Source organism: Lithobates pipiens, unplaced genomic scaffold, assembly GCF_037356315.1.
Source record: "Lithobates pipiens isolate NorthernLeopardFrog02 unplaced genomic scaffold, aLitPip1_a1.2 Scaffold_18, whole genome shotgun sequence".
Lineage (NCBI taxonomy): Eukaryota > Metazoa > Chordata > Amphibia > Anura > Ranidae > Lithobates > Lithobates pipiens.
The window spans coordinates 282,179,719-282,202,983 of record NW_027507758.1 but is presented as its reverse complement, the minus strand read 5'-3'; the positions used below and the strand labels follow the sequence as shown (position 1 = coordinate 282,202,983).

At 44.1% G+C, this 23,265-nt stretch overlaps 1 protein-coding gene across 4 annotated transcripts in view; it reads right to left on the bottom strand.

Annotated features, from left to right (window-relative positions):
• GOPC (golgi associated PDZ and coiled-coil motif containing) overlaps positions 1–17,605 on the bottom strand; it is a 68,455-nt gene extending 50,850 nt beyond the window's left edge. For 2 of the 4 annotated variants that reach the window (XM_077487049.1, XM_077487050.1), the window contains exon 1: positions 17,277–17,605. In XM_077487049.1, the coding sequence (XP_077343175.1) occupies positions 17,277–17,531 (255 nt within the window). In that variant the 5' untranslated portion in view covers positions 17,532–17,605. The remainder of the gene's footprint in view (positions 1–17,276) is intronic. The other 2 variants (XM_077487051.1, XM_077487052.1) reach the window with 1 other exon arrangement.
• Between the last annotated feature and the right edge of the window lie 5,660 nt (positions 17,606–23,265).

Below are 23,265 nucleotides of genomic sequence, written 5' to 3'. Positions count from 1 at the left end.
CCTATCACAGGATGGTGCGGAAGTGACGTTGTTGCGTACTGCGCATGCGCGATGCGCTCCAAACGCTCGCGCCGTGCGTTCCAACATAGTTTCGGCAATACAGTTCAGCGAAACCATCACATAATGTTACGGAAGTGATGTTACACACAACACAAACACGGGCCACGTTGTTGCGTACTGCGCATGCGCGATGCGTTCCAAACACTTGCGCCGTGCGTTCCAACATAGTTTCGGCAATACAGTTCAGCGAAACCATCACATAATGTTACGGAAGTGAAGTTACACACAACACAAACACTGGGCCGTTCGTTACAACACTAATACTTCCCTTGTTACCTAGTAGGTTTTGCATTGCTGGGACTTGTAGTGCCTATCCTGAGCTACATGCTTCAATGTTCAGTGTCCTCATCCCTATCCCCATGCTTCAATGTTCAGTGTCCATCCTTATCCCCGTGCTTCAATGTTCAGTGTCCTCATCCTTATCCCCGAGCTTCAATGTTCAGTGTCCATCCTTATCCCCGTGCTTCAATGTTCAGTGTCCTCATCCCTATCCGCGAGCTTCAATGTTCAGTGTCCTCATCCTTATCCCTGTGCTTCAATGTTCAGTGTCCTCATCCCTATCCCCATGCTTCAATGTTCAGTGTCCTCATCCCTATCCGCGAGCTTCAATGTTCAGTGTCCTCATCCTTATCCCTGTGCTTCAATGTTCAGTGTCCTCATCCCTATCCCCATGCTTCAATGTTCAGTGTCCTCATCCCGATCCGCAAGCTTCAATGTTCAGTGTCCTCATCCTTATCCCTGTGCTTCAATGTTCAGTGTCCTCATCCCTATCCGCAAGCTTTAAATGTTCAGTGTCCTCATCCTTATCCCTGTGCTTCAATGTTCAGTGTCCTCATCCTTATCCCTGAGCTTCAATGTTCAGTGTCCTCATCCTTATCCCTGAGCTTCAATGTTCAGTGTCCTCATCCCTATCCCCCTGCTTCAATGTTCAGTGTCCTCATCCCTATCCGCGAGCTTCAATGTTCAGTGTCCTCATCCTTATCCCCGAGCTTCAATGTTCAGTGGCCTCATCCCTATCCCCCTGCTTCAATGTTCAGTGTCCTCATCCCTATCCGCGAGCTTCAATGTTCAGTGTCCTCATCCTTATCCCCCTGCTTCAATGTTCAGGGTCCTCATCCTTATCCCCGAGCTTCAATGTTCAGTGTCCTCATCCCTATCCCCCTGCTTCAATGTTCAGTGTCCTCATCCCTATCCGCGAGCTTCAATGTTCAGTGTCCTCATCCTTATCCCCCTGCTTCGATGAGGACACTGAACATTGAAGCTCGCGGATAGGGATGAGGACACTGAACATTGAAGCAGGGGGATAAGGATGGACACTGAACATTGAAGCATGGGGATAGGGATGAGGACACTGAACATTGAAGCATGTAGCTCAGGATAGGCACTACAAGTCCCAGCAATGCAAAACCTACTAGGTAACAAGGGAAGTATTAGTGTTGTAACGAACGGCCCAGTGTTTGTGTTGTGTGTAACATCACTTCCGTAACATTATGTGATGGTTTCGCTGAACTGTATTGCCGAAACTATGTTGGAACGCACGGCGCAAGTGTTTGGAACGCATCGCGCATGCGCAGTACGCAACAACGTGGCCCGTGTTTGTGTTGTGTGTAACATCACTTCCGTAACATTATGTGATGGTTTCGCTGAACTGTATTGCCGAAACTATGTTGGAACGCACGGCGCGAGCGTTTGGAGAGCATCGCGCATGCGCAGTACGCAACAACGTCACTTCCGCACCATCCTGTGATAGGCATCAAACTGTGACACTACAGAGGCAATACACGGTATTAAAGTGGAAGTAAACCCTTCTATTGTTTTCAGTCAAGGAAGCTGCCATCTTGGGCTCTAATGATTCTTCAACTGCCATAATGCTGCACATGTGATCATTTATGAAACCAGCCATTGGATGGTTTGAAAGTTTGGTTGAGAGCACAACAAATGTGAAAGTTAGCATTTCCAGCATGCCGGGAATGTAAGTGTTTTTTGAAACTGGGTTTACTACCGCTTTAAGTACTGGGGTATGTAAACTTTTGATCAGGGACATTTGGGTAGTTTCTGTTGCCATTATGATTTAAAAAGAGTAAAACACAGTCAATTGATAATAAATGGCTTCAGCCAAACACTAACCATGAAGTGAAAGAAAAGTTTTTGTGTCATCATTCATATTCTCTGAAAAACGGTCAAGAAATCATAAATTTTGCCAGGGTATATAAACTCATTAGCACAACTGTACTTACCCTAAAACAAATCCCCCGCAGTGGCACCCGGTCACTGCTGAGGGGGCTGACATGTTCCGTTTGCATTTCTTCTGGGCTTCGGCACTGAGTGGCCGGAGCCGCGATGATGTCACTCCCGTGTAGGCATGCGGGAGTCCCCTGTTCCAGCAAGAAGCTCTAAAGTTCCAGCACAAGTCCCGGACCTTCAGAGCACAGGCGCCGTTGACGTCAGCAGCTGCATGCAGGGTGAATATCTCCTAAACAGCGTAGGTTTAGGAGATATTCATTTTACCTACAGGTAAGCCTGATTAAAGAAATTAGAAATTTGTGTAAATCTTGATTACTTTTGTAAATAGCCCCCCTAGGGGGTCTATTTACTTCTATGTCAAGGAAGGTACCCGTTTAGGTTAGCACCATAAAGAAACCAAAGCTGCTTTTTTAAAAAGAGAAAAAATATATAGGAGGAAGAAAAATGCTTACTATGACTCCAAGAGCACTATTCCTACAGTCAAGCATGGAGGGGGAACATTATGCTTTCAGGCAGTTTCTCTGCTAAAAGGCACAGACCGACTTTGCCAAACTGAGGGGCCAACGGACAGGGCCATGTATTGTAAAAGCTTGGATGAGAACCTTCTTCCCTCAGCCAAAACACCAAAGATGGGTCTTCAAGCATGACAATGACAAAACACATAGGGCCAAGACAACAAAGGAGTGGTTCGAGAAAAGCACATTAAGATCATGGAGTGGCCTAGCCAGTCTCCAGACCTTAACCTTATAGAAAATGTATGGGAGGGAGCTGAAACACGTTGCCAAGCAATAGTCAAGAAACCTTAAAGATTTAAGACCTTTCACACATGTGGACTGTTCAGGTCCGCCTGTCAGTTTTTTTTAAGGCGGACCTGAACAGACACTCCATGCACCTCTATGGAGCGACAGATGTCAGCGGAGACATGCCCGCTGACATCCGATCTGCTAAATCCAGATGGATGGAAACCCTATTTTCCATCTGTCTGGCGGATCCGATAAAAAATAAATAAATAAATAAAAAAAAAAAAATAAAAAAGGGGAAGGACAGGCATTTACCCATCCATCTCTATCCCCACATACTAACATACAGAAAAAGCCCAAGAGGGGCCCTAATTCCTGCAGTATAAAATCATTTTGTTTCCCAAGAAATAGGATCTTAAGATTAAGCCTGGGTTTACACTATTGTAATGCGGGAACCAGCGCATCTCCCTTGCAGGCAGTTCACACTGCCCTCTGCAAACTGCTGCGGGTGTCAATACAAGCGTTAATGACACCCCCAGATCGGTTTGCAGCGTGAACTGTGAATTTGCACAGAAATTCCAGTGCGGGAAAAAAAAAAAAAAAAGAAGGTACCTGTGCAAATCACATGCGATGTCTGTGATTATAATCTACTAGGTGTGTTCAAACAATTGTGAAACATTAAACCACAGAAAAAACCTGTCCAGCGAGGTCAGGACTCAAACTCGGAAATTAAAACAGAAATAGCTAAACAAAGATTAAAAGGGGTTCTACTCTACTTCTATAAATAACCCTGTTGGATAACAAAGGTATTTCTGTAGAATGCAGCTTTTCAGGTTAATCATCTATTGTGTCAGAGCTTGTTCTCTAAATGCCAGTTCATTAGTTCGGACGCGTTTTGCATTTATCCATTAAAATAAAATGAGAGCACTGAACCTGCAATACACATGCAATGACAAATGTACTAAGTGCTATGGTAATTGAGTCCTAGCAGTATAGCCCTATAGCATTTTGTATCCTTTTCAGAGCATTTTTTGTTATTTTTTTGCATGAGTTTGTGCTGGAAATTAGTAAACTCTAGGGAAAAAAAAAAAAAAAAAAAAAAAAAAAAAACAACACACACAATCTCTCTGCAAGGCAAAGGCATAATGTGCTAGCATGCATACTAGCACATTATGATGCTCCCGTCTTCCCTCAGTCTTTCTTCTGGTTTCGTAGACTTACATCTGCTTGAATGGATGAGCTGCAGTGACATCACTACAGCTCATGCAAGTGGAAGTCATGGCAACAGCACAGAGCTCTGAAGGAACGGCTTGGGTATGCCGTTCCTTCAGAATGTAAGCACCAGTGATGTCAAAAGGGTTGTACAGCAACAGCAGACTTCTTAAAAGCCATAACAAAATACACAAATTCATTCTGTATATCCTTATAGCTTCACCAAATAATACCTCTGTGGTAGTTTTAATATTGAAAGAATATGTCCGTCATTAAAAAATAAAAAATTATATATATATATATATATATAAATAATAATAAAAATTACCCCCTCTACTGCAAGTCCCCCCCATCTTACCTGGTGAATGAAGATATATTCACCCCCCCCCCCCCAATCCAGGGAACTCACCACCGTTATCAGGAGAATGGCACCATTTCAGTGATGCAGATGGTTCATCATCACCTAGTCACCACTTGTGCCATTGTCACTCCTCTCCCGAGAGGACCCGGCAAGTGGGCAGCCAATAGGAAATGAGTGGCTTTATTAAAGTAAATGATTTTTTTTTTTTAAATTACACTAGCAATGAGGTTGGGGGGCAGAATTTTAAACAATAAATAAATCAATGTGCGCGAAATGGAAGTATTACTGCTGCAGAAGAGATATTGGGCTGATTTACTGAAACGGTAGAGTGAATGTGCATGGTAGCAAATCAGCTTCTAACATCAGCTTGTTCAATGACGCTTTGACAATAAGCCCCCCATTCACATCAGCATGATTTGACAAGCGATTGCACATGTAAATTTGCATGTCAAATCGCAACCTATTGCCAACAACGGCACGGCCCCTATTGGTGCAACGCGACTGAGGCATCGCACTGATTTCCAAAAGTAGTTCCTGCACTACTTTTGGCAACTTCAGGGGAGATTTCAATAAACATCTGTGCATGAATCGCCCCCCCCCCCCCCCCCCGAACTCACACTGAAATTTGGGTTTAAAATCGTGCAAGTTTAGCTGGACTTACATAATTTCAGACCCGCGTTCAGTTTGAACGTACCCTAAAACCTGGAACCTGATTGGTTTCTATGCAGAGCTGCATCAGATTTTGCACTCTCCAGTTTTAGTAAATGCTCCCAAAAGGAAAAAAGCAGCTTAAACAGTGTAGGCTAGAGTATGGCTTTCATTTGTTAGTGTAATTAAATCTGCTAGTACATCTAAGGCCCCATACACACTATTAGATTTTCTGAAGGTTTTTGTTTTCAGATTTACTAAAACCATGTAGTGCAAGGGCCTGCCTGATTGCATACAAATTGAAACTCTTAAGGTTTGACCTCATATTAGTGTGTATGGGGGTCGAACACTCCCCTCTCCTCAGACAGACAATACTGCTTTAAAATAACACAGTATACCCACCTCCTATATATCCACACTTCCTGGAATCCATGGACATTGAAAGGCAATTGGCTCCTACCCCACCTTCCTGGCAAACCACTGCCGTCAGAATACACTGGTCAGCAACTGCAGCTTCTTACCAAGAACAATTCTCCAACATGTCCCTTCAACAAAAGTCAATTAAAACAATCAACTTGAGCAAGGACAGCCAGAAACGGAGTGAAATTCAGCCAATCCCTACAGAACAGGACAAATTTCATTGTTGGTTCACACCAAAAAGTGAACATTTCCACGCAGAACCTCCCCCCCCCCCCAATAAATCTCAATGGGCTGCCGAAAGCACACACTTGCTAGATGCGTTTAGGGTGCCATTAACAACAATGGCACCCACATGAATATGCGTTTCCTGCAGCGCAATTGGTGTGATCGGGCCCTAAATCAGTGTATGGCTGCTGAATTATGGGAATGCTTTCATCTGTCTGCAGAAAACTGATGTAATTTCCCTAGACTGAACCTCACAGCCTAGGCAACATCACTTGACCCGAGTTCAGGGAGTTATTATAAAAAAAGGCACAGCTGTATTGTAGTTACTGTGACATGTCAGGAAATGATTAACCCAAACCTGAAAGGTTACTGATAGGTTCTAATTACCTACTTTAGTTAGACATCTGTGGAAACCAAATCAGATTTGTAAGAAAATAAAAATAAAAGTACTACTACTACTGGCTTTGGGGGGGGGAGAAATCATAAAAAAAAAAAAAAAAATGCCCTAATTAAAATACAGTGAGAACAGAGCCTGCCATGTGCAATCAGCATTTCACACTGAATGTAGATCAGCATGCCAGAGAAAAACTGGAGCTACAAATATATACTGTATTAGAAATATACAGCAATTTCAAAGTACATGTAAAAATACTAATCAGAAAGGCAACTAGAGAATGCCTTATGTAGAATACACAGTACAAAGCACAGGTGTGTTTGTTGTAGATACAGAGGATCAAAGTATTGTGTGAAAGAACTCACCTTGTGTTGGCCATAAACAGTAGATGGTAGCAAATTATCTGACCAAACACCCTGCCCTTCCTCCTGTCACCACCACCAACTGCCCCAATAAAAGCATAACTGTATACGAAACGTGAAAAGCGCTCCAAAGTGGCTAATGTTATCTCCAATCTGTCATCTTCCCCACTGTCAGAGAACACTGAGCAGTGGTGCCGGCTATGGCTAGCAGAGCTGATTGAGCAGGAAAAAAAATCTCACAGGTTTTTGATCATGCTGGACCAGATGAAAATCAGCTCAAGGGACAAGACTATTAGTCCAAAGTATCCCTTGTACTGCTTTCCTTTTGGAAATCTTAAAGTGGTTATAAAAGCTCAGGTTGTTTACTTTCTGAGTGGAGCGCTTAACAACCCCGCCAGCTCCCCCTTACACTTACCTGAGCCCCATCTCCTCCTAGCTCACATAGCAGCCATTGGCTCCTGCTGATATCAATCACAGCCAGTGAGGTGCGGTGCCAAGCCACGGTCAGTGTGTGAATGGACACGGACACACACACACACACACACACACACACACACACAGAGCAGGGTTCGTGAGGCTTGCTATTTATTAGGGGGCATTTGGCAGGAGGCAAGACCCAAAGAGAAGAAAAAATAAATAAATCGGGGCTGCTCCGTGCAAAACTCTTACACAGAGCAGGTAAGTATAACGTGGTTTTTTTTTTCATTCTTTTAATCCTCCAACCTTTACCTGCCTTTGAAGATCTTCCAGTGTAGAGGAGGTTATTAGAACAGAGAGCTGACACAGACTAATCAAAGGTTCCCATGTCGGCCCTTTCCACCCAGCACCTCCATTCATAGAAGCTGTACTACAGTTTCCTACAAATAAAACCAGATTGATTTATGAATGGAAGATGGACGGATGGCTGAAAGGTCCGTTTCTCTCCCCCCACACACATCACGTTTACTTTTTTCCACCAGAGATTTTATAGAAATGTACAAGTGACAGGTCAGTACAGTTCCACTCACAATAGCATTGAATTCTCCCTTTGTTCAGGAACACGTCAAACCCTTGCCTGGGACACTTTGATCATCTTGGATTCAGTTTTAAAAAGGTCACTATAACATTTTTATGTATTTATGACCTTTTGGAAGTTTGTATTGCATATTTTGCTAAATTAAAAATGCAGTAAAACACACAAATTCAGATTCATTAAAAAAAAAAAAAAAAAAACTTTATAACTAGCCCCCTATAGTGTATGTAAACCCAAACAATGGCCGTCTCCGTTTTGCTCACTTTTGCTCTGTTTATTATATCAAAAGCATTTTGTTATATCGGTGTGAGAAGTGCAAAATAAAACTTGTTGATCTTGTCAGAAATTCTGAATTGTCTTGTGCTAGCTGTACTATTCCAGTGTTATCTCAAAGTCCTCCTAGTTCTCATCAAGGACCAAAGAATTATTAGCAGTTATATTTTACAGATGTGAGAATGGTTGTATAATTTAGAAAAAAGACATTTGGCAGGGCTGACACCACTCAGGCTCCAAAAATGCTGTGTGTTGTCAGCACTCGATCATAGATTGAAATTCTTTAGCAGCCCTACATACAAATGATTAAAAAAGTGAAGTCCTCAGTATTTTCCAAAATAAAAAATCCATTTCAACAGTTTCTAATGCATAGTTATTTGGAAACAACAAGTAAGGCAGTTATGGTTCAGGGCCTGTTTACACCAGGACTGTGCTGGAGAACTATGCCAAACGCAGTCCCACTACAAGGCAAAGTGCCTCGTCTCCTACCTGGTCAGTACAACATCACAACGTTGTGGTGGCATGTGCTGAAAAAAATTTAATAAAAAAATGGCATGCAGTACTTTTTTCAGCACAGATAGGGCTACAGAGGAAAGGTAGATTTAGACGCGTCTAAAACAAAGGAAACCGTCCAATGGGCAATCTGTACCGCTATCATCCTACAGCACACCAGTGGCTGCATTTAGTACAGACACTGGTATGAACGGGCCCTTGCATCTACTTTAACCCCTCCAAGACATGTGTGTGCATATACATAGCTTCACAGACATGGGTCTTTATGGGACTACATATATACCTCTGTACACAGCATGCTTCATGCACAGACAGGGCTTTCACCTGGGAGACCCTGTTCACTTAGAGGGGTTGTAAAGGTAAATGTTTTTTTACCTTAATGCATACTATGGGGCCGTTTGATACAGCGAGCGGCTATAGCCGCCGGCTGTATCACGGGAGCACACCCGCAGATGCTTCTCAACATGCGAGGGAGCTCGCATGAATGTGAGAAGCATCTGTGGGAGGAAGCCAAGACAGCCGCCGAGGGACCCCGGAAGAGCAGGTTCGGGGCTACTCTGTGCAAAACGAGCTGCACAGTGGAGGCAAGTATAACATGTTTGTTATTTTTTTTTTATTTTTTTTTTAAATTCACTTTACAATCCCTTTAACTGATGCCATTGCCTCCAACTGGCTATCAGAATGATCTGCCACTTTTCAGCATGTGCGTGTTATCCTCTTAAATGGAGAATAAGATGCATTGGGGTTGATTCTCTAAAACTGGAGAGTGCAAAATAGGGTGCAGCTCTGCATTGAAACCAATTAGCTTCTAGTTTTCTTTTTTCTTTTGTCAAAGCTTTTGAACAAGCTGAGGTTAGAAGCTGATTGGCTACAGAGTTGTACCAGATTTTACACTCTCCAGTTTTAGTAAATCAACCCTATCTTTTTCGCTTTGTTAGCAGTGAAAAATGTAAACAAAAGCGTGCAAAAATAAAATAAAAGATACAGAGCTTGAACTAGCCCATTGTCAGGATAGGATCAAGGTCAGGGTCAAAGGTCATGGCCAGAGTCAAAAGGTCATGATTAAGGTTTCACTGATTTTTATCGGTGTGTACAAGTCCCGATACCTTTACGGTGCTATTTGAGCCCATACAAAACAAATGGGCCCAAATCACATTGCAAAGAACCACATGCAATTTGAATAGGAATGCAGTGCCATTCCCTATTATAATTGCATGCAGTTTCCCCCACCACTCCAGCGTGAGCGTGACCCCAGGCTGAGGTTGCTATGACAAGCCTGCGTTCACACAGGTGTGGTGTAGGAAAAAGCATGCAATTCGGACAGGCATTGCATTCCTGTTCAAATGCATGCGATTCTGTATGGGTTTGTTTTGTATGGGTTCAAATCGCACCGCAAAGGTATCGGTTTCCAGTATTGGAGCATTTTCACACATACTCGGTATTGGTACAACCCTAGTCAGGACCTGTGTATTTTAGGTAAAATTAAAATAAAAAGCATTTTTTATTTTTTTTTATTTAGTATCCATGTCAGTTAGCATCACTGTGTTTTAGGTAGGATAACAAAAAAGCAAAATGCACACAATTTTTTCTGGGCCCTACTACAGGTACAAACAAATAATGTAGTATTGTTGCAATTGGCGGATGCTGGTTGGCTCTTTGGTGGTAGGTTATGGTAATAGAAAACAATACAGCTACATTTTTTTAAAATGTATTTTTCTATTACTTTGGGCAAGAATTTTCTTGTAAATTAAAAAAATATATAATAATAACAACAACAACAACAACGAGATTTATATTACCATTTACCACCAAACGAAAACCCAGTTTGTCCTGAGAACAAAGCTATAATCCACCAAGTAGTTGCGATGATATCTGTATTTATACAAACACATGCCAACGTTGGAAAACCATGTTTAGGCATTAGTATTTGTTTTATCCTCCATCATGGAGGGGTGAAAGTATGCAAAATCAAAACTCATTTGTTTATAATGGATAGGAGATGGGGAAGTTGAAATGGAACTCCAGGGGAAAAAAAAAAAAAAAAAGTACTTTGTTTAATTTTGATTGGTCTGGGGAAGCTATGTGTAAAGCTACTCATACACCATACAATACGATACGATTGTACAAACTCCTTTAGGTTTACCAAAACTGTAATATGAGGACAAATCTAAGCAATTCATTCTGTCTGCATTAAATGAGGAAGGATCTTGCACTACATAATTGATGGTGGATCTAAATGAGGTTGTACAGATTGTGCAGTGACCTATATGACAATGCATGATAATAATGCATGCTACAATCTGACATTACCATTTTTGTACAATTTAGATTTAGCAAAACTACATACCGTATATACTCGAGTATAAGCCGAGATTTTCAGCCTCTTTTTTGAGGCTGAAAGTGCCCCCCTCGGCTTATACTCGAGTCATCGCTGTCTGCCCGCTCGATCAGCGTGTCGAGCAGACAGACAGCGGCCATTCTATAATTCAAAAGCCGCGCCTCCGGCTCCGCCTTCGCCTGTGATAGGCGGAACACTGAATTTCCCAGCAGCCTGTGTTCCGCCTATCACGGACATCGTATCATCCTCGTACTACGGACGAGGATGATACGATGTCCGTGATAGGCGGAACACAGGCTGCTGGGAAATTCAGTGTTCCGCCTATCACAGGCGAAGGCGGCGGCGCAGCTTTTGAATTTTACAATGGCCGCCGAGGCGCCGACGAAGAGGGCACGGGACGGAGGCAAGGCAAGGCACGGCACGGGACGGGACGGGACGGGACGGGACGGAGGCAAGGCACGGCGGCAAGGCACGGCACGGGACGGAGGCAAGGAGGCAAGGCACGGGACGGAGGCTCGGGACAAAGGCTCGGGACACAGGTAGGCTGGACACACACACACACACACACACACACACACGGATACACACACAGGGATGGATGGATGGATGGAGACACACACACACAGGGATGGATGGATGGATGGATGGAGACACACACACACAGGGATGGATGGATGGATGGACACACACACACACAGGGATGGATGGATGGATGGACACACACACACACAGGGATGGATGGACGGACACACAGGGATGGACGGACACACAGGGATGGACGGACACACAGGGATGGACGGACACACAGGGATGGACGGACGGACACACAGGGATGGACGGACGGACACACAGGGATGGACAGGCATGTCTCACCCTCGGCTTATACACGAGTCAATAAGTTTGCCAGTTTTTTTGGGGGTAAATTGGGGGCCTCGGCTTATATTCGGGTCGGCCTATACTCGAGTATATACGGTAATATTAGGACCTGGGTATTTGATCTCATAATATGTATCCAATCAGGCGTATCCTTATACTATATAGCGACTGGTATAGAGCCCTTCCTGATAGGATAAATTAGCCAGGTCCTTGTACAGTTTTGGCAAATCTAAAGTTGAATGCACATACTACACAATCAACTTGTAATGTGTATGGTGACCCCAAACTTTTTTGGGATGGCAGCTTAGGATGCCAAAACTATGTTGGTTTTAGTCTGCTGAGTATTAGTAACAGTTGTAAGTTTTGACTTCAGTTAAAGCTCTAATACACTGAAAAAGAGAACTGCTCACGCTCCTCTTCCTCGTCCATTCACAACATGTATTGTATTCTTTTGCTGAATAGAGGGAGTTCTGAAAACAGATATGAGAAGAGCGGTGTAAAAACCACAATCTCCTGTTTTTCAATCACAGAACACCTTCTATTCAGTGAAAAGAACACAAGACATTTCGGGAACGGATGAGGAGAGAGAAAGGATAGTGAACAACTCTCTTCAACACTAGCTGAGACTGTAAGTCTGAAGCTCACAGCTAATAATCCATATGCCCATCGTATACGTTCCTGGAGAAAGCTCTAGGGTATGGGGGTGCTGTAGCAATCACCAGCTGGAGACTGGATCATGAAAGCCACAATGAAGATATTTGCCAGCACACCACGGATCTTCAAGTTGATCACAAGTAAGAGTGCAATGTTTCGGAATCATTAATTTAATCCTCCATGAGACATGTCTGACAAAGGGGTCCTGTGTGACTCCAAAACACTGCACTCTTGATGTGATGTGATCATACTTCAATAAAAAAAAAAAACATTTGGGCTCAACTTGAAGATCCGTGGTGTGCTGGCAAATATCTTAATTGAAGCTCAGAGCTGACACCAGCATCCAAGTAATTCCCACCTTAGATAGTTCTCACCAGAAACCAGAGCCCCATTGAAGGAAACCATTTCTCCTTTTGAACACATGACAGATTAAACTGGTAGTAAAGCCTAGAGGACCCATTTACACCTGGGCATTTGAGATTACGGGCAGAATCCAAACACCCTGTAAAACTGACAAATCTCACCATGCTTGTTCAGGTGCCATTCATTTTCAATGGCGCCTAAACACAGGTGTAATTCAATCATGCTGCAATCGCGGCAAAACCACATTGCGCGAAGCTTGCCACTCAATGAGGAGCGGGAGCTTCTTTTGGACAGCAAGATTTGCACAATGAGGTTTGTCATGATTTATCGTGCGACAATCGTGGCAGAATCAAACCTAACATTTACATGCCATTGGAAATGAATGGCACCTGAACAAGCGTGGGACAATTTGTTTTGGGATCATGGGCAGAATTGCAGCAATTGGCCCACGGACAAAAACTCCCAGGTGTGAACGGGGTCTAACTAACTATTCATAAAAAACCTTGACGATGACTGAATTCTGGAAGCCGCGAGACCATTCATAGGCCCCCATGGTCCAGCTGTCAGTGCTCCTTCCTCTCCCCTGCAGCAGCCACTTGCTGACACAGGAGAACCAGAGCTACGACATCACATAACTACACCAGAGTGGATTAAAAAAATAGCTAAGCACACGGATCATTCTTTATACAAGCTAGGCAGGATAGGTGGGAGGAGAGAACGTGTTTAAGTTATTGTTAGGCTTCTCTTCCACTTTAAAATTTTGCTTGGATTTCCCCTCACTTTCTCTGTGTAATTAACCACTTGCTGCCCGTAGCAGATACACAGCGGCAAAGTGGTTTCATAATCCTGACCGGACGTCATATGACGTGATCAGGACTTTGAGCCGCTGCACGCCCCCGGGGGCGCGCATCGCGGCGATCGTTGTTGCGGGGTGTCAGTCTGACATCCCACAACTACAATCTCGGTAAAGAGTCTCCAACGGAGACTCTTTACCACATGATCAGCCGTGTCCAATCATGGCTGATCACAGTGTAAATAGGAAAAGCCGGTGATCGGCTTTTCCTCACTCACGTCTGTTAGACGCGAGTAGAGGAGAGCCGATCAGCTGCTCCTCTGACAGGGGGGGGGTCTGTGCTGATCAATTATTAGTGCATTTCATTTGGGTACAGCGTAGTATGACCGCGAAATTGTCATTCAGAGTGCGACAGCGCTGAAAGCTCAAAATTGGTCTGAGCAGGAAGGTGTTTAAGTGCCCTGTATTGAAGTGGTTAACATTGAACACCAGGACATGGTGAAATCTCCTTAAAGCGGAAGGTTACCCATAACAACTTGATGGGGAGATAATGTTCTTTAGCAAGGAACATACAATCTCATTAATAGAGCTCGACTGATGCCCATATTTGGAAATCATGGCGGCTGATGGCCGATATATGATGCCAAATTTTTTGGTCCGATATGTTAGGCCGATTCCCCCCCCCCCTCCATCTAATGAAATCTAACAGACACCTTTCCCACTGGGGCGTTTTTCAGGCACTTTTGGGCTAAACAAAGTGCCTGCAAAACGGCTCCCCTGCAGTCTGTGTGACAGCCTGAGTGCTTTCACACTGAGGCGATGCGCTGGCAGGATGTTAAAAAAAAAAAAAAAAAAGTCCTGCAAGCAGCACGTTTGGAGTGGTGTATACCGCTCCTCCACCACTCCATTGATATGAATGGGCACCACTGCCGAAGCGCATGCAATGCGATTTTGCAGCGGCGCTTCACGGGCGCATTTAACCTCTTCCTCGACCGATAGCCGAGTTATATGCGCCCCGCTAGCAGCCGAATAGCGCCGCTAAAATGACGGTACAGCGCCGCTAAAACTAACAGCGTTTTACCATCAACACCTGCCCGCTCCAGTGTGAAAGCAGCCTTAATAAGTGATAAAGAAAATTTCTTACATTTATTAAACAAAACAAACCTCCAATCAGTTTACTTGTATGTATCATTTAGATAAAAAAAAAAAAAAAATTGCCATAACGATTTTTAACGATTAATCGTGCAGCTCTAGTTGAGAGCACACACAATGTAACAGTTACATTCCACACATATCAGGAATGTGAGTGTCCATTCACACAGGGGCAACACGACTTCCAGTGAGACTTTGGGAGGCAACTTGGACACGACTTGAGTATGAATGACTTGAGGAAACTTGAAGTTGTTTCCAGTACAGAGGACTTTGCCAGTGGCCAATCACATAATAATCAGCTCTGTGGGAGGGAGGGGTTTGCCTAGAAAACTATTGTTACTTCCTGGAAAGTTGCTTCAGTTAAGACAGGGGATCAGACTTGGAGGCGACTTCCATTGAAATCAACGGGTACAAGTTGCCTAGAAGTCGGACAGAAGTAGTACAGGAACCTTTTCTGAAGTCGGAGCGACTTCAGTAGTGTGCATTAAGACGGCTCTCATTCACTTACATTGATTTTATCATGTTGTGTGACTTGAGGCAACTTTGGATCCGTCCTGGTCATCCCAAGTTGCTCCTGTGTGAATGGACTCTTAGAGCCGGTTCACACTGCGGGCGATGCGAGGCGACACGACTCGCCTCGCCTCGCTCTCGCAAGTCGCCCCCGTTCTGTACAATGGAACCGTTCTGAGAGGAGCGACTCGAGTCGCTCCGACTCAGAAAAAAGGTTCCTGTACTACTTTTGGGCGACCTCGGGGCGACTTGCATTGACTTCTATACAGAAGTCATCTGCAAGTTGCCGCTGAGGTCGCGGCGAGGCAAGTCAGAGTCGCCTCGCCTGCAGTGTGAACCGGCCCTAACAGTTTTTTTTTTTTTTTTTTTAACTGTTAAATCATTGGATTTACTTCAGCTTTAATGGGGACACAGAGAGAAACCAGACCCTGACAGAGGGGTCCCAACCCTTCCTTATTCTACCCAAAACTCCAGAAAACATTTCCACCTTTGCGTACACCTTAAAAGCAGAACTACACTACATCTGATCACCACAAACCAAAAATGCTATTCATGTTTAATATTCAAAGCAAACTCCCCCATCCATGTCTCCATGCTTTATTTTGCTGAGAAATCACTTTAACAAAACACCCTCCTAGCATTTCTGGCTGTGGCAGTCTTGAGAAAGGACAGATGATTCATGTAGCATTTACTTTATGAAAGCCATCTGTCCTTAGCTCAGGCATGCAGGTGGGTGGTAGTATTTAGCTGAGAAAACCCCTCCTGAAGACTCTTGGGATGTATGACATTTGCCTAGACCTGAAAACTAGGAAGTAACTGAAGAAAAATAAATAAATAGATAAAAAAAGGAGCTTATAACAAATAAACATAATTTCCTAACTATATAATAATGCTAGCAGCATAAGGATTAAAGTGACATTAAAGTGGGAGGTCCACCGAAATTTTTATTTTTTTATTTAAAAGTCAGCAGCTACAAATACTGTGCAATCCGGATGGTCCCTGCTGTCTCTGGGACCCGTGTGTTTCCCAGCAGACAGCGGGGGGGGGGGGGGGGGGGGAGAGGCGTAGACCGCAGGAGTCTATGCCCGGAAGTGGGTGCAAATACCTGTATTATACCCCCCTTCCCCTCTGAAAGGTGCCAAATGTGACACCGGGGGGGGGGGGGGGGGGTTTGGGGGGTGTTGGTTCCAGAACGCATTTTTGTGTGAACCTCCCCTTTAAAGTCTTGTTTTGTTCTCTTCTAAAATAACATGTCACACTTACCTGCTCCGTGCAGTGGTTGACACCGAGCAGCTCGGATCCTCAAGTTCCCAGGTCATGCAACAGCGCTCCGCCGCAGCTTGCTGTGGGGGCACCCAAGCACGCAGACTCCCGATCTGTGGCTCTGTGTGTCCATTCACACACAGAGCCACAGCTTGGCCTCGCCCCCTTTGTCGCCCGATTCCGATTGGCTCACTGGCTGTGATTGACAGCAGCAGAAGCCAATGGCTCTTGCCAATCAGGAGTGCGAGTTCCTGGAGAGCCAAGGCTGTCTTTGACATCATTGGTTCAAGATGGGGCTCAGGTAAGTATTGCATACAGAAGATTTTTTTACCTTCATACATAGGCTTTGTGTGCCTTTGCAGCAACTTTAAAAATAATTAGAGTTTATTGAGAGAGTGAAGCAGAACTTCCTTCAAAAAAATAAAGTCCCGCTGGTTTGCTCCGTCCACTTGCCCATAAGCGAGTTACGGGTTTTTCGGAGGGGGGGGCGAGGACTTCAAGCCTATCAATTTTTCTCAGTACCTGCTCCCAAAATTGTTGTCTGGACCAGGATGGCGTAAATTGCTCCGCCCCCTTCGGGTACACATCACATGTTACAAGCCCATTCAAAAAGCACCACACGCGCATGCGCAGCTAGCTGTAGCTGCTCAGGAAGCCACAGCCAGCGCCCATATCAAAGATGGCTGCACTGGTGACCCACAGTGATAAGACCCCAGGTGTGTAAGATATAAAGACCTTGAGTGCTGTCTGACAAGCTGCTCCCCTCCAGACACAAGGCTGTAAGGTTGGTGTGGCTCATGTTGTCTCCATGTGAGGAGGATCAGCCCCCCCCAGGACCATGTTATGTGACCCCCCACACTCACCTCCAGCTTGTGATTGATCTGACTGACAGTCTGCGCTTTATGACACAGCTGGGCGAAGCACGAACTCAGACTGGTCATCTTCTGGCGGCCCTCATAGGTGATGTCGGCCTGGTCAGGGTCTATCTCTCCCAGCAACAGATCCACGTCGACGAAGGCTTTATCAAACTCCTTCTCCAGGACCTCCATCCACCGGAACATGGACATCCCGGGCACCGGGCCCGAGGACGAAGCGACCGAACACGGTACTGCCGACATGACGGCGCAGCGGAGACGGGAAGATGGAGAGCGTCACTCAAACGAGGCGTAACGGGCACTTGCCAGCTGATTGGCTACTCGCTTTACACGGTGCTTTCCGATTGGCCCATTACGGGTAGGAGACGATGGGAAGCGAAGACCTGGAAGTGAGCGACGCACTCTGATTGGTTCGGCTACAACCAGGTGCTCCGACCCTGATGTCTGATTGGATAAAGCGGCTACTGGGGCGGGGGGATTATTTTGCCATGGTACGAATCTACAAGCTTTTTTGGTGGAAGTAATACTCGTTTACTGTAATAGTCCGTGAAGTCATTGGAGTTCCCTGTGCTTAACCCGTTATTACCGCGCTGCACCTCTCTTTATTCACATCTTCACAGGGCTTTTTTTATAGTTACGTTTTTATATAGGTAATCCTTATTTTTGTCTGCCACAACTGACAGGCTAAAGACCAAAGCAAGCGATCGCCGAGAGATCGCTCTGGAGTGTAATCCTCACGAGGACGGACACACCCATCCAGGATAATGACAGTGCCATGGTTCCCAACTGTCCTTGATTTGGAACAAAGTCCCTCTTTCCTCGTCATTTGTCCCTAAGACACTATACAACTTTTGCTGTCAGGTTTACAAATTGAAACTCTTAAATCAGTTGTAAACCCTTGTGTTTTTACCTTATTTAACACATCCTATGCATTAAGGTGAAAAACTTCTGTCACTGAGCAGCCCGGCCCCCCCCCCCCCCCCCCCTTTTACTCACCTGAGCCCATTTGTTCCTAGGCATTCTTCATCTCTGCCCATTGTCTCGGCTCTTGATTGGATAGATTGATAGCAGAACAGCCATTGGCTCCCGCTGCTGTCAATCAAATCCAATGACCCGGGGGGCGGGGGCCGAGTCCAGCATTCTGTGTCTATGGAGGCAAATGCTGGACTCGGGGAACGCACCAGCATTGTAACCCTCTGGGAGAGCACTTCTTCTAGGGGGTACCGATGCAGGGAGGAGCTGCGATTGTCGTTGGGGAACCCCAGAAGAGCAGGTTTGGAGCCACTCTGTGCAAAACGAGCTGTACAGTGGAGGTAAGTATGATATGTTTGTTAATTAACCACTTGCCAACCAGTTTTATGCCAGCATAATGGCATGGCTGGGCGAAACTATGTTATGTTGCGTGGCCACTAGGGGTGCCCGCTGCTCGCCCCCGGAGCTAATGCGAGTGCCCAGTGGGTGCAATGACCAATGGGTTCCCTGGTGACACAGAGAGCGGGATCTGTGTGTAAATAAACAGATCCCTGTTCTCTGAGGGGAAAAGAGACTGATCGTGTGTTCATACAGAGTATGAAAAGCCATCTGTCATCTCCTCTAGACAGTCCACTCCCCTCTTCAGTTATAACACAGAGAGAAAGAACACATTTATCCCCTTGATCACCCCTTAGTGTTAACCCCTTCCCTGCCAGTGACATTTTTACAGCAATCAGTGCATTTTTATAGCACTGATCTCTGTATAAATGGCAATGGTCCCAAAAATGTGTCAAAGGTGTCCGCTATAATGTTGCAGTTTTTTTTTACTAGTTATAGCTAATTTTTGTTCTCAGTTTAGGCCGATATGTAATCTTCTACATATTTTCGGTAATAAAAATCGCAATCAGCGTATATTGATTGGTTTGCGCAAAAGTTATAGTGTCTACAAAATAGAGGATAGATTTATAGCATTTTTATTATTTTTTTTTTTTTTTTACTAGTAATGGCTATTACTAGTAAAAAAAATAATAATAAAAATGCTATAAAACCTATCCTCTATTTTGTACATGCTATAACTTGTGCAAACCAATCCATATACGCTTATTGCAATTTTTTTATTACCAAAAATATGTAGAAGAATACATATTGGCCTAAACTGAGAAAAAAATTAGCTTTTTAAAAAAACATGAGGATATTTATTATAACAAAAATTACAAAATATATATATATATATATATTTTTTTTTTTCATAATTGTCACTCTTTTTTTGTTTATAGTGCAAAAAATAAAAACCGCAGAGATGATCAAATGCCACCAAAAAAAAAGCTCTATTGGTGGGAAAAAAAGGATGTCAATCTTGTTTGGGTGAAGCGCTGCACGACCACGCACTTGTCAGTTAAAGCGACACAGTGCCAAATTGCAAAAAAATTACCTGGTCATTCGGCAGCCAAATCTTCTGGGGCTGAAGCGATAAAAAAAAAAATTAGGGTTTACAACCCCTTTAAGGCTTGACCTACTATTTTATATGGTTTTGGTAAATCTAAAGGAAAAAAATCTACAGAAAATTGTATAGTGTGTATACAGCTTCAAGCCTCATACACACAGTACGATTGTTGGCCAACCGAGCGTGTGATTTTTGTCAAAAGGGCGTGTGCCAGGATCTTGTCTTGCATACCAATGGTACACAATGGTTGTGCCACAAACACGAACGTAGTGACGTACTACAAGGAATTTCAGGAGAGATATACAACACCGCTCAAAGGCAGGTCCTGGGAAATCAGAGATCATTTCTCCAGGTGAAGGGATCCGGGTGCGAGCCACAACATGCAGATAATGTGGATAATGACAGAACTCTGGACGACCGCACTCCAAAGCTAAAAGGATGCTTTATTCAAATAATATTTAGGAACACAGCAAATTACATCACAGCAAAAGATGCTAACAGCTGACGTGTTTCGCACTAAGGCTAGTGCTTACTCATAGCCGGTTAACATGGTGGCAGACAACAAATAAATATATAGAGTGCTGCAATATGACAGTGGGCAGGGCCAGGCGATGAATCAATCAATCAAACAGAAGAGACATCACCTGGTGCCTGTCCGCCTGAACCTCTTAATCTTAATACAAGACGATGAAAGCTCTCAGTGTAAGTCCAATGTGAACTACAGTGCATTGCAAACACAAAAGCAAAACCTCCGGCCACATCCCAGCAGGGATGGATCGAGAAGGACACATATAAAATAACAGTGTACGGGCGTTCGGATGCGCTTAGATACTTATATATTTTCACATGCGCCACTGCGTGCACATATATATGTGCTGCGGCAGGCGTTTGTATGCGTTCTGAGAACACCCCCTGAGAACACACAGCATCCGTTGAGAACATGGAAAGTGATCTTTGAATGGCACCTGTATTAAATGGGCGACCCATTGTGTTCAGAATGTAGCAGGACAGCCACTCGGAATAAGACCTATGGAAAGATCTGACAGTAGGTGGGACAGGGCTAGAAATCGCCTGGAGTCTACTACAGCATCACACTCCGCTCATTTTATTGAAATAAATAGACACCTAGAAGACCTTGATAATAGAGGTAGGAGAAGCAATATTAGGGTGGGGGTCCCTGAATCTATCAGTTCAGACCATCTTTCTTCAGCCCTGCGATCAAGTTTCAATAACATAATGGAAAACCGGTGGAGCCCTGAGAATGAAACCTCCTGACACAGCTCCACCCAGAGACATTATATGTTGTCTGCAGAACTTCCCATTAAAGAACTCCTTAATCAAGCAAAAAAGAGCGATCAAATTCTCTTTAATGAAAGTACAATCGCTCTATTTCAACATCTGTCTCCTATTACCCTGCAAAATAGAAGGGTTATGCGCCCCTGCTGGATTTGCTTAGAGAAAAAGGTATTATCTACAAATGGCGCTTTCCCTTTGCTCTGCAAGCTATTTTGAATGAGAAACAATTCATTCTATGGATGCTGGATGAAATTCCAGATTTCTGTGCAGATTTACACATCCCATACACAGACCTGACTGGTATGCCATGTTTGGAATACCTCCACTGGAACGTAGTCCTGTTACCTCACCACATTCATCCCCAGACAAGCCTCCGATGAAGAAAAGCAAATATGACAAACCACTTGGCTCAAGAGTCGGCCATTCACCATATTCTTCTAAGCAAAACGGATACTATGACCAGACCTGAAAGAAAATCATTCGCCCATATAGCTGGGTCTGACCTAATTTTGGTGCTTCTTGTTCTTTTTGTTCCCCTGGTTATTACAGGTATTGTATCATGTTCAGATACAGAACTGCCACATGTGATTACAACCTGCCACTATAATAAACTTAGACTATGTTCATTACAAGCTTCTTTCAGTATACATTGAAGCTTAAATACACACACTACCAAAAGTTTAAACTATTTGTTAAATCTGTACAGAACACTCTTCAGAAGCACACCCCTCGGTGACATCCTATAAGGGCAGGGGTTCGCATCCTGTGGGGAATGCTACAACCTTTGCGCAAAAAAGGATAATTTGTGAGAACTTCCTCCTTTTGAAAGTGATATCTTTTGTTGCAGACTATTGCCCCGTTATAACGTTTATGAGGAATTCAAGGCTGCATTTATTGTAAGCTTCTCAATGCCCGCCATGAGACCTTCATTATCTTCATTTATCATTTTATTCATTTGAGGATAGGTTTACCTTCAGGCCAGATGTGGAATGGTTATGCTGCATCTCTCTTCTCCCCACTTCTTCTAGAGGACTATGTTTATGTTATGCTATTTTTTGTTCTGAATATTAAGATGTCATTTCCTTATAGGAAAGCTAACGTTGTGATCTCCTTTTTCTCTCTTCTGGGACAGTAATAAGATCTGGTAGCATATGAACTCCAGCAACCCTCCCCAGTCCGGATCACTAAGGTACTGTCAGAGCCGTTGGGCTTGCTCACGCGCAGCATAATTAGCATGCTTCAACCAATAATTTTGTTCAACTAGTGTACAACACTGGTCTCCTAATGAGCATAATGGGAGAACCCGGTCCTGGTGTCATGTTAGAATCTCATAGAGGACGTTTTATGCACATCGTTATACAATGTTTGTTCACGTGTTACGCTTACAGTTTGAAAACGTATGTATGATAACGCTTGGGCTGCGGGTAGCCCATGCCCAGATCTCTTTATTTGAATAGCTGTTTATCGATTTTCTGTTTGCTGTTATTCAATAAGAATTTAGATTCTATCTCCTAAACCATGCTCCTCCCATTTACCCCCAAAAGTGGGCAGAACTGTGTGAATAGGTTCGGCACAGGTGTTGCCCACATTAGTAAAAAGCTAAGCAGTAATTCCGTGGCTAAAACTAAAGGAGTGTCCATTCTTACTAAATCTGCAGGCTTTTGGCCATCTGTGACGTCCAGGGCAACCTGAAAACCCAGATACCGGACATAGTGCAGGTCTTTAGGGACTTTTATGGGGACCTGTATACCTCTAAAGTAGGGCCCCCCGACACTGAAATACATGACTTCCTGGAGAGTTGTGAACTTCCTAGCTTGCTGCAGGATGACACGAACATGCTTGGTGCACCTTTGAAGGAGGAGGAATTAGCAGTGACCATTTCCCAATCACAAAATAACAAATCGCTGAGCATGGATGGCCTTCCCTCAGAGGTTTATAGACGGTACTCAGGCACACTTCTACCATTACTATTGAGGGTATACAACGAGGCATATGAGGGAGGGTCTCTGCCATGCTCCATGAAAGAGGCAATTATTATTGTGTTGTGGAAACCGGGTAAGGATGCCTACCAACCGGACTCATACAGGCCCATATCACTATTGACGGCATGCGTTAAAATACTGGCCCGGGTATTAGCTAACAGACTGGTGAGAGTAATTCATAAAATAATACACAAGGACCAATGTGGGTTTATACCCACAAGATCCACAGCACAAAATATTAGGAGGCTCTTCCACAATATGCAACTTCCAGTGAACAAAACTG